This window comes from Ictalurus punctatus, chromosome 4 (genome assembly GCF_001660625.3).
Source record: "Ictalurus punctatus breed USDA103 chromosome 4, Coco_2.0, whole genome shotgun sequence".
NCBI lineage: Eukaryota > Metazoa > Chordata > Actinopteri > Siluriformes > Ictaluridae > Ictalurus > Ictalurus punctatus.
The window spans coordinates 11923282-11941157 of NC_071284.1; the positions used below are offsets into that span (position 1 = coordinate 11923282).

The window sequence follows — 17876 nt, forward strand, 5'->3', positions numbered from 1 at the left end:
TCAATTAAATTTCGATTCAATATACTTTAGTTATCAATGTTTCATTTAAAATGTTCATTTTTCAGACATGGAATCTATGTTTTAAAATAAATGCTGGTAACTGAAAACTCCTACTTGACTATATTACTGAAACACACATTTACGTTAAGAATAGGATGCACACAGTAATGTTTAATGACTTTTTTACTTTTAATTTGAGTAACAAACATTTCTTGTAACAAACAAGAAATCATCAATATGTGTAAAGCGCACACAAGGTAAGCACAAACTGCACACTGCATATTACTGAAAAAATAATAAAAACGTTGTAAATGTGCAACAGTGAAATTCATTAACAGCTTGAAACATGTTTAAGAAATAAAACCGTTTTCAAAATTCAAAACACGGAAGATGGCGACGTGTTGAGGACGAGAGGCGAAGGACAGATAATATTCACGTCCTCTCAAGTAAAGCACGCGTTAAGAATCAACTCAGGGATTTCCTGACGCGATATCCTTTTGTTAAATTGAAGATGGATTAAAATCGGAGAATCGTGTTTTTTTTTGTTTTTTTTAACCCAGCCGTATAAGAAACTGTAAATAAAACAGGATTTAATACTTTTATTTTTAACGTCTGTAGGGAAAAGATGTAACAGAAAAATGTATGCAATCAATTTAGTAGTGAAAAAAATTTAAACGTCTTTAAAAAAAAAAAAAAAAAAAGCTTTACAATTTTAGAGGTTGGAATAAAAACACTGAATAATCTACTTTCAGTCAGAGCTTGTAACTGTTATATAAATATAACAGTTGATATCTGAGAAAAGTCTGTTGATATTGCATAGTGAGTCTGTCAAAGCATCTTTCAAATGTGCATTATGTTCAGACAAAGAAATCCACATAGGAAATGAGCAAATTTCACAGACCTTTTGTTAGCGGTTGACCGAGAGTATTTACACGTCCAACCCTATATGGAAGAACTGTTCTTATTGCACTATGCACGACAGAGAGTCATTGAAGCTTCAGGCTTAATAATACTGACACTTGATAGTAACTTGTACTAAAACAGTACTACACATACTCTCTGCATTTATACTAGTTATTGTTACTTACAGAGTGTGAAACGTAAGGCTGTGAAGGGGGTTAGCAGGTGCACACATGCTTATAAACTCTGTGATATTTTGCGAGTCTCAGGTGCTTGGACATGGATGCCGAGGGCTTTGGGGAACTGCTGCAGCAGGCCGAGCAGCTGGCAGCAGAGACCGAGGCCGTGTCCGAGCTGCCTCACGTCGAACGCAATCTTCAGGAGATCCAGCAGGCTGGAGAAAGGCTGCGCTCTCGCACCCTCACAAGGACCTCACAGGACACGGCCGATGTCAAAGCGTGAGTGTGCATCTGTTCAACCCTTTTATTCGCCTTTTGATTATTATTTTAATACCACACGACGGTAATTTTAACAGTTATAGCATATGTTTTTGTTTTCTTTTTTCTTCTTTTGTCCTTCTGCCCATAAGTGTATGTCACTCTGGAAGATTTTGCTCTTAATTAAGTTAATTTCTACAAACCAGTTCCACATTCTGTATAAAAGATGCATGCAGTCATAATTAAGCTGAGCATTTAGTGCAAAAAAAAAAAAAAAAATCTGTGTGATTATGTTGCAGTTTTCCTGGCTTTCTTTTTAATGCTATGGTTTTCCTAACTGATGTTTAAGCCTCTGGTATACGTAAATATTTTTTTTTTTACACGTTCACTAGCATATACGCACGCTAGCATATACGCACAGTTGTACGCATAGCCTGTCAAAGTATACACCATTTGACATGTACGCGTACGCAGGCGGTCGACACATGCGCATTATGACAATTTGCACTACCCCTCCTGTCCTGCAAGAGTCATTATAGAGCAGTAAAGCAGGTCTTTTAGTGTGAAGGACAACAACGAGGAAGAATCACAACAACATGAAGAACAATGCTTGGGCAATCTATCGCCACAATTAGCACACGTAAACAAGTCCTTATACACTAAGGTTAGAATTATACAAATGCGGGATCTTTCTAACCTGCACTCGTTTCCGTCCCGTCCGTTTATTCCGTTTTTTTTTTCAACAACCTTGAGAATCAACGGCCCCGAGTCACTGTTGCCCCCTTGTGGAACAACTAAATAGTGCAAAAGAATTAAATGTGCATGTACTCATGTACACGCATACTCTGCTGATGACGAAATTTGCATCACGCATCCTGTACGATGTTCTTAGCTTACGCGTAAAAAGTGAAGCATACTTTCCGCTTTATTGTCAAATTTAAAAGTCATACAATTACTAAAGTTGTTTTGCCTTTTTTTTTTTTAATGTGTTCAATCTACTGGAAAATTCTTGTTTTTCTATCAGGTTTCCTAAAGTAGACTTAATACCATTCAGTACTTACTGCAATCATGTTGGAGCTGAAATTTCCCTTTGTGTAACTGAACTGCGTTAGAAGAGCTTATTATTCAAGTCAAGGAAAATCAAGTGGGATTTTATTGCCATTGCTCTGCATAGCTTGTATACAGTGGAGTGAAATTTCGTTTCTCCATCACCATGGTGCCACACACAACAGTACGCAAGACTACATAAAGTGCAAATACACAAGTGTGAGACGAGTGCAGGACAATAAATACACAGAACTATAAATATACAGGACATGGGCTAAATGTAATTTTAACAGTTTTACACTTTCATTTGGTATTAATCTTTCTGTAGGTATTAAGTGATCACATACTCTCTGAAACTGCACAATTATTCCTGGTGACCAGTTCAGCTTAAACTGACTGGAAAGTTACAGGTTAGAGCAAGGGGCAAACACACAGAAAACACACCTGAAAGTTCTGCCAGAAATCAGAGATGCCTTGACTTTGAGCAAATTTGAGCACTATAATACCATGAGAATTAACTGACAGCTAGTGTGACATTAGCTAATTAGCCAGCAACACTTAACAGCTCCGGGAGTTCCAGGTATAAATGTATCCAATCCCCTTTTTTCGTGTGTGTGTCTGTTTGCTAGAATTTTCTTTTTTAATCAACCAAATGACAAAATTGACTTAAAATGTAAAAGTAATAAAAATTAGGCTAGCTCTAGCCCAAATTATTTATGCAAGATCTTGTTTCTTTATGACTCAATGATGCAGATGACCCTAAGACGGTATTAAAATATTTTATGTTAAAACAAACCTTTTCCGAGAGCAGATGATGATGATTATTAATATATATAAAGGAGACATTATTCAGCTGCAACACCTTTTACCTCAGAAGCTCTGACACGGTGTATGAATTATATTTATCAATTACCATCGGTATATATTTTTCCCTTCTCTTTACAACTATTGGCCTTCAGAGGTGGCTTATCCTTAATAACTATTGGATATAAGAGGTGGATTATCCTATATAACCATTGGATATCAGAGGTGCTCATTTTTGTAAAAACCTACAGTGGGGAAAAAAATCCAAAGGCCTTTTTTTTATTATTATTTATTTATTTATTTATTTTTTTAAACACAATTGTTAATATGTTCTGTCATGTTGGATATTGTGTTAAACAATATACAATATTAAAATTTCAAGAAAACTGCAGATCCTATAATATGTAAGTATTAAAATAATGAGAAAATGATTTCACATTTCATAGGGATGCAGTAACTTACTGAATGTTTGAAGTACATCAAAATCTTTTGTGTATAACCATTTAACTCACTTCAGTGTCTTGAAATGATCCTGGCTTTGATGGAATCATGTATTAATATACCTCGTATATCTTTTTTTTTTTCTTTTCTTTTCCTCATCAGCTCAATTCTCCTGGGCTCTAGAGGACTGGACATCTTTCACATCTCCCAGCGCCTGGAGAGCCTGAGTGCAGCAACGACCTTCGAGCCACTGGAACCAGTGAAAGACGCAGACATTCAGGTGAGGCAAATGTAGGGCTGCAACTAAAGGTTATTTTGATAATCAATTAATCTGTTGATTATTTCTTTGATTAATAGATTAGTTGGACTAAATGGCCGATTTTTTTTTTTCTGTATTTTAAAAAAAAAACAAAAAAAAACAGGTTATTTCACATTCTGCCCAATGTTGTCCTTCAAGCATTGTGCAAATTGAAGGATATGAAAAAGGTATTAAATGTATCTTTGTTGCTACGCTATACATTGTGCTAAGGATTTTTTTAAAAATTAACATTATATTTTGAAAACAAAAAAAAGAATTGATTGTCCACAAGTTTTAAGCAGAAGTTAACTCATTATATTAAAAATTATAAAAAAAGAAAAACAAAAGCACTAAGTGTTAACTGGTAAGAGGTTGAATGTTCTGCAGTAACACACATTCACTCATCTGAACACGGTAACATGTTCCTTTATTCTGTAAATGTATGACACTTCTAACATTTCTATACAATTATGTTATAACCCCATTACAGTTACCGCTCTCATAAAAACACAATTACTTTTGTTTCTAAATATAGCATCAAACTACATATTTGATCAAAATGAATATTTTAGTCAGAGTTATTGTGATTCCTTTCTATCGTGCGCTGTTTGTTTGATGCATGGACTCACGCTCATTCAGTGGAGTTTAACGGAGCCTCACTCACTGTCAAGAGGAGTCTTTATGTAAAATGGAAATAGTGGCGTTAATTTCTAACATTTACAGATAAGGATATAAAGGTGAAAATGTCATTTCTGCCCTGAAGAAAACATGTCTGGAACACATTAAACAGCACACGCATCTGTCGCAGCATCTGACACGACACGCCACGTTAATACTAGGGCTGCAACTAACGATTATTTTCATAATCGATTAGTTGTCCGATTAATTGGATGGGGGGCAAACTTTCAGGCTAGTAAACTAATGTTTGAGATGATATTACCTTTCTAGACCAGTGGTTCTCAACCTTTTGTGAGCTTTGGACCCCTAGCATATTTCGAACAATCCACAAGGACCCCCCTCACTCCACAACGATTATAGGCTATGTATTAAACAGTTATTTCTATATATGTTACTTTATATTATTAATATTTACATTAATAATCTTACCATTAAAATTGAATCAAAATGTAGCATATATTAAATATGTACTATATAGATGATGTGTAGACCAGATATCAGAAGACTAAAGGGTAGTGGATTGAAACAATAACAGTGACGGCACAACTGATAAGGTAATTATAGAATGATTTATATACAATTTAGAGTGAGTGAAATTAAGCATGTACAGTACGTATATATTACCCTAGGGTGCACCCTCTAAGTTAAGCCTAAGATAATATGTGTATATATATATATATATATATATATATATATATATATATATATATATATATATATATATATATATACACGGAATATAACAAAACTTAAATAAAATAAAATCACATCTCTTTTTCAATGTCTTTGCCATTTCTTTTATTCTGAATGAAGGCACTCCTCTAGAGTGTTTTCAGTTGTAGCCCTTTGCAGAAAAACCAAAATAATATAAAATAAAAATAGTGACAAGACACAGTGGTTCTGGTTGGGTGGCTCGCCATCAAACTGTTGAAAAATTGTTGTAAAGCTTCTTCCCATGGAATCAAAACACCTGACCTGTATAAACAAGTTTCACGTTGGCTAAAACTGCACACTGAAGTTCCTCAGCACTCCAACTGGCAGTAGTAGTGTTTCGACCTTTTGTTTTCACTCTTTCAAATGGTTATTTATAATATATAATTATAATTTAGGCTTTTTTCTCGTTTTTCTGTCTCCTTTTCTCTCCTCGCTTTGACTGTGTGTGCCGTCTGCGCAATAAAACAAAACTCTCCCGCTGTCACCTGTCAATCAAGGCGGGATCTGCATGTGGAATGGTGTTAATTGGTCGAGATTATCTACATGAAACAGTTTAACTGGTTCAAATAACGTGTTTGAAAGTATAGTGGTTTACATTCTGCTTTATTTTTAATGAATCTATATTGTTTTAAATTCGGTTTAAAATATTTATTTATATACATTTTCTAGTGGGCTACAAAAACATTTCAAGGTTTGATTTTTTTTTTTTTTTTTTTTTTTACATTTTATTGTTGGTGTGACATTTAATTTGACTCTGAATTATCCTTTGTTTATTTTATCCATCAATGCAATACTTGAACTTATCTACCACTCAGGTTTTTACGATTATCATTTCTTTTGTAAATAAATCCATCAATGAACGATCAGCTCAACTAACGTGAAATTTGCGAATAACCAAATTGATTCATTTTAAAACATCTCGTTTGAATATGTTTTGATACATTTAACAAAAAAATATATAATATTATTAAAAAAAAAATTAAACATTCCTATGGACCCCCTGCAACTACACCACTGACCAACCCCACCCCCGTTTAGAAACACTCTACTAAAAGGTATTGCATAGTGTAAGTGTATAGTATGTCATTTGGGAAACAACTTTAGTATTTACTCTATGAAGCATGTTTTCAGAACAGAAGTAAAGTAATGAGTAAATGTTCTTCGCGCAGACCAACTATTCGATAATGAGATTTGTTGACAACGATTTTCATAATCGATTATTAACGATTTCATAATCGATTTATTATTGATTTTATCAATTAGTTGTTGCAGCTCTAGTTAATACACTTACGAGTTTGTTTGAAGCGCTTAATATAAAACATTCTCATATTTTGGACGACTTGGATCATGCATGTTTCCCGCAGCAACTCACTCTGTGACCTCCGCTGTTTTTCACGTGTTTTATTCATAGAAATGCGTTTTTCACCATTGTGAAGTGACGTCACTGAGAGGGTTATCCATAGTCATGTCACAGACCCAACTAATCCATAATCAAATTCCTTGTCAATTATGTTAATTATCGATTTCATCGATTGGTTGTTGCAGCCCTAGTATACATCAATAAATATATACATCATAAAAGAACAGAACAACAACAACAGAAACGAAAAGCGTTCACTCTGTAGTTCGGAGATCACATGTGTGAATCACACAATCGTGAAATTCTCCATGTTCTCTGGTTCAGAGGGGTGCTATTACTCCTTTCCCTGTCAATCAAAGTGACACCAATTGCGCAACACCAGACGCCAATTGCAGGTTTCTGTGAACTCGTGTATACAGAAGAGGGCAGTTACTCTACCTTGTGAGCATCATGAGCAGCAGGTCGAAAAGATGTGGTTGATGGCTTCAGTTGTCTCTGATGAAGCACATGCTAGCCTTTGCCCGGCCTGCAAGGTTGCAAGTAATCAGTCAAATAATATAACACTGTAAGAGAAACTTGTTGTAATGGCACAAATTTTAGCATTCTTATCATCAAGGAACCTTTCAGGAAAACCACCGGCAATTAATGTCTAACATTTTTGAACAGAAAACTTTCTGGGGGAAAAAAAAAAAGGACATTTGTGTGAAGGTTTGTGAAGTGAAGTGAAGGACATTTGTGTGAAGGTGTGTGCTGTGAAGACTACTTTTGAAGGTTACATGCACAGGAGGTTACAGGTTTTCAACAATGACCACTAAACTGTTAGTAATCCATTGTATATCTGTATTATTATGGCAATACACACTAAACTGACGAACAAAAAACACCATCTGTTAGGACCATCTGTTATGCATTTGACGGATGTCAAATGCATCAAGACTACATCTTTGTCGTAAACATAACTTGCTACAATGCAACTTGTATATAAAGAAAGCTGTTTATAAAAGGAAACGGTAATCCACAGAATCAAAACCCAAATATGCCAAGATTCTTGGAAGCTCTGAATCAAGCACTACATTTCTTCTGATTTATTTTGTGTGTGTGTGTGTGTGTGTGTATGTGTGTGTGTGTGTGGTGTTTTCAAGTGTGTAACTTCCACTACACTCAACCTTCTTTGAATCATGACTGACTGAGCTAACATTTGCTAGCTAGCAGACATTATCCAATATTTGAACCAAAGTAATATAAGTAGGAGTAGCTATGTTAAGGTACCAACTGAAAACATTCTGGTAAACAGCAGTCCACATGTACACTCAAAACCTATTCTTTGAGGGGGAAAATATTGCTGCTGTCAGTGATTTTCATCTGGCTCTGACGCCTGCAGTAAGTTATCCATCCGAATGGAGAAGTGCTCTCATGTCTTGTCTGTGGAGTCCATTTTAAAAAGGAGTGACTAACTGTGCCAAGTTTCTTTGAGTGTTTGCTAATGTCGTACAGTCAGCGGTAAACATTATGAAATGTGTTAGTTGTTGGTGTTAGTTGCCATCACTTTGTTTACTCACACTTCGTTTACTCTTGGTTTGCTAGTTATAATATCATTACAACAAGCTAGCTTAGAAATCAAAATGAGCAACATACCAGGAAAAACTGCAAAGAACTCTACACTGAGGGACTGTTTGTACAGTTTACAGCAGCCATGTTAGACGTGGCTTTGCTCCAGAACTGTCCAGAGCTTCAGGTCCATGTTGGAAAGTGCTTGCATGGGGCTTGATTGTGATTTCCAAACCTGTCAATCGCCTCATCGTCCGTGCCCTTCTATTTATCACTAAATAACTGTAAAACACATTTATCATAAGGAAAAAATATTTTTCTTTTGTGGAGATATCTAGGTCAATCGAGCTTGTAAAAACAACGGGCCGATAATTTGTGGCGATCCATCCATCCTTCTATACTTCTTATCCCACACAGGGTTGCAGGGGAACCTGGAGCCTATCCTAGGGGACTCTGGGTATAAGGTAGGGGACACCCTGGACGGGGTGCCATCCCATCACAGGACACAAGATCACACACATTCACACACTACAGAAAATGAATGCCAGTCAGAATAGGCCATTCAGAATACGACGCATGTGTTTGGTCTGGGGGAGGAAACCAGAGTACCCGGAGGAAACCCCTGAAGCACAGGGAGAACATGCAAACTCCGCGCACACAGGGCACGCAATTGTAACTAAAACTGATCAAAAGTAGGGCGTGTTGTGTGTTTAAATCAGTAAAAATTGTAATGTTGACAATTTGTTGTTGTACAAGAGGACTAAAACACTTTGGAGCATGTTGTTTTAGCAAAATAATAAACTCTCCACCAATTCGCCAAGTCTCTCGCAGATTTAACCCTTTACACCCTGCAGTGGTCATCGTGGTACGTAGGCGTGTCAGTGTTGTAATTCTGACCAATAATTGACAGTTCAGTTTTATGCTGACTAACGTTCATGCAGTTGTACAATAAGGCGCTGCTATTGGAGGATGTGACTTTTTTTTCTTTGTTATTTTTCTTTTTGTGCCAGCTGTACATCTGCTACACAATCTATTGCCTCAAATATCACACACAATAATTTTAATTCCTTTTGATGTTTTGTTTGTTTTTTGTTAGAGGCTTCTGTGGTGTAGATTCTCTGCCTAGCCTTTACTCAGTGCTCATCTAATCTACTGTGTGTGCACCAGAGGGCGTTATTGGACACGGTACTAGGACATAGCATTTGCTGCCTTGACAGTCACCACTGTTGCCAGGAGTATTTTTTAACATAATTATATAAAATACTTCAGAGTGGGATGTGAGCTCTTCTGTTCTGTTCTCCTTCCAAACACATGTAGATAAATTATGTCTTCTTGGTTTTGATTCCTAGATTGGCATTACATGCTTTTCTTAGAAGGAACTACTGAACAATCATGTTGGGTGATATGTATGTGTGTGTGTGCGTGTGTGTGTGTGTGTGTGTGTGTGTGTGTGTGTGTGTGTGTATACACACAAGTCCAGATATTAGTCCCACTACTTGGAAGTTGAGTCATGGAATGACACAGTGGTGACTGGACAGACGGCATTAAATCGTCTGGCGTAGGGTTTAGTCACAGCTCATGGAGTACATCATAAGCTAAAGAAGAATTGTAGGAAATTCCATGAACCTTGCTCATTTTAAATTTGTCAGGATTAGTCAAGATTGGAGCTCTAAGAGTTAGGTAGGTGAAATACATCAACATCTGAACAGTTATGTTGTTAGTAAGCTGGGGTCATAGTGCAGGGTCAGCCATGATACAGTGCCCCGGGAGCAGAAAGAGTTAAGGCCCTTGCTGAAAGGCCGAACAGTGGCAGCTTGGTGGTGGGCTACTGTTCAGAAACTCGGGCCTTGACTGTCCTGCTTTTCTCTGTATAATGAGCTCTCGTGAGCTAGCTAGCTTGAACCACCAGCTAGGCTTGCCATGGTATATGGTCTAACCCATTATGGTCATACCCATTATGAGGGATCATACAGGTATTGCATTTTATACCAGTCTAAAGGGGTAAACATTATGAATGAAACTTACTTAATAACAGCAGTTCGTATCTCAATATCCTAACGAATAGAACGGTCTTAAATAATGTATAGTCGACTAATGAAGAGCCTGCCGCTCATTCTTAGTTAAATTAAACGAACGCATTGAAAGTTATTTACAGACGCATCAAATCTCCACAGGCAGCGTAGCACGCACGCTGACAGAAGACGTCACGTTTAACAGGCAGGAACAACTGTGCGATGTCAGAGGGGCAGCACAAACGTGTGTAAAATATTAAACAGAACTCCGGGAAGTTCTCTGTCTAGCCGCATTAGAAGACAAAACGGAGACCATTATCGAAATGACCGAGCGCTTGATTCCTAAAAGAGGAGCCCTGTTGTACGTAGGCATTTGTACAGTAGTTGTTGTTTGGCATCTTTGTTTTATACAAAGACTATGTTTGCTGTTTGGCGTGTTGTTAGAGCTGGGGTGCCCGACCTTATCCGGAAAGGGCTGGTGTGGGTGCAGGTTTTCATTCCAACCATGTAGGAGCCACACCTGAATCTATTAAAAGCCAAGATCAACTCATTAAACATTTGGAATTGGGTGTGGCTCCTGCTTGGTTGGAATGAAAACCTGCACCCACACCAGCCCTTTCCGGATAAGGTTGGACACTCCTGTATTAGAGGTTTGGTGAAAAACAACACAATTTAATTTGATGTCACTTTTTTCCAGTTTCATTTTCATATTTTGTTAAATAATATAAATCAAAGTTTGCATTATTGTGTAGGCTATTGAGAAGCGAAAATTTCCCCATAGCATATTACTAGTATGAACTAGGGATACCATACCGGTGTGAAAAATTATGATCTCGTGGCAAGTCTACCCCAGCTTTGTGTTCAGTAACCCAGAGCTTTAACCGTCAAGTGACCACTGCCATGTTTTTGCATAGTGCGCAGTGTCGGCCATGATGCGGTGCCCCTGGAGCACATAGGGTTAAAGGCTTACTCAAGTGCCCAACAGAGGCAGCTTGGGGATTGAACCCCCATCCTTCTGATCTGTAACCCAGAGCCATATCCATTGAGCCGCCACTGCCCTCATGCTGATTTGCTGCAAAAAAAAAATGCTGAAGTACCTTCACTGTCCTGCTTTATTTTGTAATGGCCTGGTGATGGCTAGTTGCCTAGCATTACATACACTTTCTTGTGTTTTTTTGCTCTCAGTCAAAGTATCTTGCTGCACTGAGCACAGACCGTACAGGATTTTGCAACAAAAAATTTTGTGATCGTTGTGACCAAAAATGCTTGATTTTGCTGTGGCTTTTTAAAAAAATTTTGCGATGCGACTTGAGTTTTTTTTAATGCCTTTTTTTTTCGGAAAATTTCTTGAATTGATGAAACTGCAATTGCACAAAAAGTTCGCAGTGATGTTTGTTGGTACATGAGACCTTTTAGCTATACACACGTGAATCGAAGAGGGCTTTGGCTGAATGTGCATCATGATGACGTCGCGTGACACATCTCAGCCCAAATCCCCAGAAATGTTTTTTGAAAAATCGCAAGCTCCTCCGAATATTGTAGATTTTGCTTGCTTTTGCATTCATTTGTGTGATCGCTGAATCCTAGAGGGATTGACTGGGCTCTTGTTGGATTCCACCATTTTTTTTCTCTTTTTGAACAGACTGAGAAGCAGGTGGAATGACTGGGCATTAGGGGAGTGTCTATATAAAGACCGACAGGAGTCCTGTGTAAACGCAGACGAGCACAAGGCCCAGGTTTTGAGAAAACAGGTTTTCACAACCATGATATATACGCTTGTGTTAATGCTGCTGCTTGAACAACTATGAACAACTATGTCTAGCATGTTCTACGTATTTTTACTAGTAATAAAAACCACTAATAAAAATATTATTGCGTCTTTAAACATGGAATGTAAGATTTCATGAAGGAACGTGTTTCAGTACAGCAAGGAAGATGTCTGCCTTCCTGTGTCGTATATGCTTTTTGTGTCCTGCTAACCACTTAGTTCTGAGACTCATTTCCGTCTGTCCCATAGGATCTCGTCCTATTACTCCAAGCAGGATCACAGACAGTTGTCAGTCATAGTCTACATGTTCATTGTAAATGTGTTGATTTTTTTGTAAAGGGTCATCCTAGGCGTGCACTTTTATCAATACAGCATGAGCGAAACGAGTTTTGTCGACTCATCATATTAGCGTATTGATCTCCCTGTGTCTTTGTATTGCATCCTGAAGGCTCAATGTGCCCCCTCCCTCACCCAAGTCTGCATCTCCCTCCCTCCCTTCTTAGCCTAGATATTTCTGTGGTGGGGCCTGGCAGAGTGTGCTTCTTACTGGAAGTGCACTTAGCATCTGGCAGTAAAGCTTGCTCTCTCTCTCTCTCTCTCTCTCTCTCTCTCTCTCTCTCTCTCTCCCCCTTACTCTCTCGCAGTCTCAGTGTCAGATTTTTTTTTTTCCCAAGGTGGACTGTGTCTTTTTTTGATTTGATGTCTCTTTCATAATAACATAATCATTTTTAATATAGAGTCATTTGAAAGTCTCTTATCTATGAAATATAATGAATATGGCTCTCTTACAGATGCCATGCTGAGGAATGCTGTGTGTGTTTGTGTGTGTGTGTTGGGGGGGTTAAGGATGTCAGACAGCTATACAGCTATTGTGTGCTGCGTTTATGTTAAGTTATTGTTCATTGTGCTGCTCTCTCTAAGGCTGCTGAGCTGCTTGTCTCAAGACAAAGAAAGCATACACTGTTGATAAGGCGTAGCCGGTTATATCTCCCTGCGTGTGTATGTGTGAGCACAAGTTTGTGTGTGTGTGTGTGTGTGTGTGTGTGTGTGTGTGTGTTCTGGTAAATTCACTGTAAAACTTCAGTGTATTCTGGGACGAGAGGAGAGCTGTGAATGAGGCTGAGATCTATATGAATGTGATGATGCATGGCCATTGTCTGATACTGTAGGGAGACAAAGAAGAATGTAAGGCCTATAGCGATTTTGCTTTTCTCTGTAAATGAGAAGAGTGGAGGTTGTACAGGCGGAACGAGCACGTAGCAGTATTTGAGCGAGGAGTGGGATGTATGGGAAGACTTCTCGCTGTGGCATCAAGATGGCAGAGTCGTGAATTGCGCGACTCTTTTTCCTGCTCTCCTGCTTTCTGCTTTCTCTTCCTTTCTGTCTCTGAGAGCATGCCCCTGTTGTCTGCTAACACACTGTGATAGATGCAGCTGCTCTAGCTCATGAGGGTGAAATAGCTGTACATGCGCTCGTGCCTGGCCTGGCCAGCCGCTCCAAAGCCACTGCACTCTTCTCATTAACTAAACATGACTCTTAAGAGGATTATTAGCCCAATTTCTAGACAGGATGTCGGAAGCCATCAGGAAAGGGGAGGAAAAAAAATCCATTACCATAATTGCGTTGCGCTAAGAGAGGGGGAGTTTTTTTTTGGGGGGGGGGGATGAGGGGAGAAGGAAGGATGCAGAGATGTATAAAAAAGGAAGAAATGAGTGAGACTGAAAGAGGAGGATGGCAAGGATGCTGGAGGGAAGAGGGAGGGGTAGATGGGTGATGGAGAGTGGTAGGCTGAATTATCACTCCTCCTCGGTATCCCCCCCTTGTCTATGCGCAGACTTGGTATGGTCCTTCTCCGACAATAAAGCAGCCCACAGGAACCCTGCTCGTGGCACATATCTGGGTTCAGACCATTGGGCCGGCACGGGGTGTGAAGGCGCTCGTGGCAGACCAAGAGTGTGTGCCGGCAGAGAGCGAGGTCAGAAAACGCCCCAGAATGGCGCTGACCAACTTCCTAAAGCTAGGGAAGAGGAAAGAGTGTGTTGGGTGCAGCCACGCACTGCTCCAGGCTATATGCACCTACACCGACAGGCTGAGGCATGGCGTGAGTAAGTATCTCCTACACATCCATACATGCTTGCACACTTTGCACGAGTTCAGTGCGAGCACATACGATTCACAATCGAAACACTCGCATCATGTAGATTCCACACCTTTCACCTTGTGTCTTGTAATGATAACGATGGTGATAATGAGGACGATGATGATAACGATGAAGGCTGGATGGACACACAGGAAGTGGTGGCATTAGGGTGGGGTTCCTGTCTTGGTCATTGTTTCTTGGTCAAGTGCTAATGGCAGGAAAGGGGGGGAATCTTTTCTCGTTAAATTAAACAGTGCAGATAAAGAGCATGATTGCATGGATGGATTATATCTTTGACTATTTGACTATTTTTTTTGCTGCATGTGTGACGATGCCTTTACTCATATATATATATATATATATATATATATATATATATATATATATATATATATAGGTTAAAGGGTGACGGTGTCTATGCAATTTGTCCAAACTGCGGTCCACAGAAACGACACGTAGTCTACACACACTATAATGGATTTGTAGAACTACAGCTCTGTAAATGTGCACATTTCTAACCTTACTGAATCTAAATATGTCGCATGTCTAAGATGTAGATTATACTGAATGTTCCAGAAAATCTGAGTAGCGTCTTATAGTGGTTACTACTGTATGTCCTTTTTCTCCACCTACGTGCAGTTCCCTATATGAGTGCGTGGCTGTCTGGGTGGGAACTGCTCTCTTTGTGTGCCACACAAAATTTCCCCTCATCATCGGATATTGCACATTTTGACAAATGCACAAATCTACCCCAGCCATACGTGCTGAAAATTCACGGCGCAATACAAGTCCTAATGATTCCTGATACTATTAACATTGATTTAGAAAACCAGCAAAATAGATACAAGATATCCATATAGGCCATTTACATCTTTAAGGTATGACCAAAGCCTCAGTGTGTTTATTTAAAAAAAGTAAAAGGCAAAAATAAATTGCAGGCTTTTAGAGTGGATGAATTAGTGGAGTTCCTTTGTGGAGGACCCTTCTGAACAGCGGGTGGCGCTAGAGTCTCCTGTGGTCAGGTGGCGGATAAGACCATGATGACTGAGCAAGAAATGACTGGCCAAAAAAACCAGCAGTGAGCTTCACTGCTCTTGTTTCAGGCTAGAATGATTGAGAACCGTGCAAGCTCCGCCTCCACCCATCTCGTGCGCTCCACTCCTCGGTATCCCAGGTCACAGTAAATCGGTCCTCATTTGCAGCTGTCTATCAAAGGTGGGCCGGGGGGGTAAAAGGGTATTGGGGTTGGTTCGAGAAGTCAGAGGGTAGTGAGGGGGCAGGGTGAGAGAAGCTTCCTGAGGTGTCACAGGATGGAGAATGAATAGATGAGTTCATACAGGCGCCAATAGGCCGTATGGTGCGATCGAAGACGTGTAAAGGGAAGTACTTCTTGGGCCGTTGAGAATGTGGTTAAAGGAAGCGATAATGCGATTAAATAAGGGTGTGGTGTTTTGTAAGAAGACATTATTCCGTATATTGGTATGACTCAGAGGACAGAGTGAGACATAATGAGATTATAGGTAGTATCTTGTACTAAAAGCCTCGTTCTAGAAAATGCAATCGGCGTCTACCGGCTTCCTCAAGGCTTCCGCCGCCGCACGGTGTCGCTGTTTTTGGAAACGCTTCATCCTTCAGCCCCACCCAGCTGCATTCTGATGCTCTTTATGCTAACCTCCAAGCTGACCATTGTCAACTTCCCCTCAGATATGTGTACCCTGCTACCCCCAACCCCCACTGTGCGTGTGTGTGCTGCAGATGGCTGTTCGGTGCCAGTGTGCGGCTCGGCACTGAGAGCGAATGTGCTCGTTTCGTCTGCAAAGAGTCCTTTCCTGTCTCCAGTCACAGCAGACAGGGTTTCACTGAAATGAGCGAGCAAGGATGTATGTTCAGTGCCTGCGTCAGGCGCTTGTTCATTGTCAAGTTTTGAAGATCTTCTTTCTGTATTCAGAAATCATTGCGTCCCATCAAGCGTAGCTTGCAACCGGTGTGAGTTCCATTGATTTGATTTGTGAAAAATAAACTAATAATAAGGTAATGGAGAATATTTTAATGTATGGTGTACTGACATATCAAAACACCCCCCACCCCAACACACACACACACACACACACTCATACGCTTGAGAATAAGTGTCCGGTGTCATATTAAAACTATAAGATGTTTATGCAATAACCTTTTATCATGTTTAGCAGAGCAGATGGAACTGGTTTACAGGTTGCAAAAAAAAAAATCTCCCGAATCAAGCTTTGTGGTAACGCTCTTGCAAATATCAATTAGACACGCTGTGGGTGGCTCGTCATACACGAACGCGTGTAAAAAGCAGGTTGTCGAAAGTGCACAGCATTAACAGAACCTTCTAGACTGAAACCGAAGTAAACGAAGCTAGTCTGGCGCCACCATGTTAGAAGAATGGAATTGCATTATAGCGATTTATGTGTCGATTTCAAGTAAAAAAAAAAAAAAAACATTTAAACAGCAATTTTGATAACGATGCCAATTCCACGTCCCTTGACGTCTTTGTGCCTCGGAAGACGAAGATGCTCGAGGAAGTAAGGCGAGAGAGACAGAGAGAGGGCGTGTGCTCTGTAAGCTGAGAGGGGAAAAGTAGGTTGCAGCACATTTAACCTCCAGGCCGTGTCTGTTTTTTTTTTTTTTTCCAGGGCTTTCTGAAGAACGAGCGAGACAATGCACTTCTGTCCGCTATTGAGGAGTCTCGCCGCAGGGTAAGTCTCCGCTTCACTTCAGTCATTTTATCTATCTACACACAAATATTGAATCTATATTTATTTTTCTTTGCATTTATAATGTCTGTCCTATGCTGAGACAAAAAAAAAGGGTTCGGGGCCACTAAGTTGCAGCATCACGCACGAAAAAAAAAAACCCCATCTTACTTTATACTAGAGAAGGCGTGATGTCAAAGCCAGTCTCTTCTACTTGCAACTTCTCAGCAGCTTTCAGTGGAGTAAAAATAGGACGCACCCACCAGCCATTATCCCTCAGTGAATCAGAAGGCTTCTGCCAGGTCAATATCTCCTCCATCTCCCCACTTAATCTATTAAACCGTCTGATTTAGGAAGGGTAAGAGATCTCTGTTACTTGTCTGTAATAGAGACGCATTTGATGCAGGAAAAAAAGTATCACGTTAGACATTTATTTGCCGTAAGCAGGAAGTAATTTTAGCAAAGCTGGTATCTTTTCTTAAAATGTTATAATGATAAGGATGATTCAGAACAGCTCAAGCTATTCTGTTGGGTTTTTGGGGGTTTTTTTGAGACTGAATCCTGCTTAAAATCTAGCTAATCAAATCCTTCATGTGTCTTTGGCGCTCCTGAGCTTTTCCTCGACTTGGTGGTAACATGTCACCTTGCAGAACCCCCCCCACACACACACCCACTCCCACACACCCCCTCCCACCTCTAACACACTCTGTTCCATAAAAGATTTCCTTTGCAGTTTCAGAAGCCGTTTTAATTAGAGCACTCGCAATTACCACACGTCGGTCCTTCGGGATTGCGTGAAATGGACAAAAAGGTCTCTTCAATCAGGGTATATGCTAAATCTGTAGCAGGCATGAAGGCAGACCCAGTTAGTGGCACACTTCCATTAGACAGGAAAGCACATTGCTGAGCTTTCTCAGTTTCTTTTTCTCTGGCCCGAATGGAGTAGGAAACGGCGATCGTTGTGAGGCCACGGCTGTCGGTATTTAGTGCGCTGTAAACACACACAGGT

At 39.7% G+C, this 17876-nt stretch overlaps 1 protein-coding gene across 1 annotated transcript in view; it reads left to right on the plus strand.

Annotated features, from left to right (window-relative positions):
* Positions 1-17876, plus strand: part of nup93 (nucleoporin 93) — a 31455-nt gene that overhangs the window by 749 nt on the left and 12830 nt on the right. Inside the window, exons 2-4 of the mRNA XM_017465906.3 lie at positions 1170-1358; positions 3792-3909; positions 16808-16870. Of these exons, the coding sequence (XP_017321395.3) occupies positions 1180-1358; positions 3792-3909; positions 16808-16870 (360 nt within the window). The 5' untranslated portion in view covers positions 1170-1179. The remainder of the gene's footprint in view (positions 1-1169; positions 1359-3791; positions 3910-16807; positions 16871-17876) is intronic.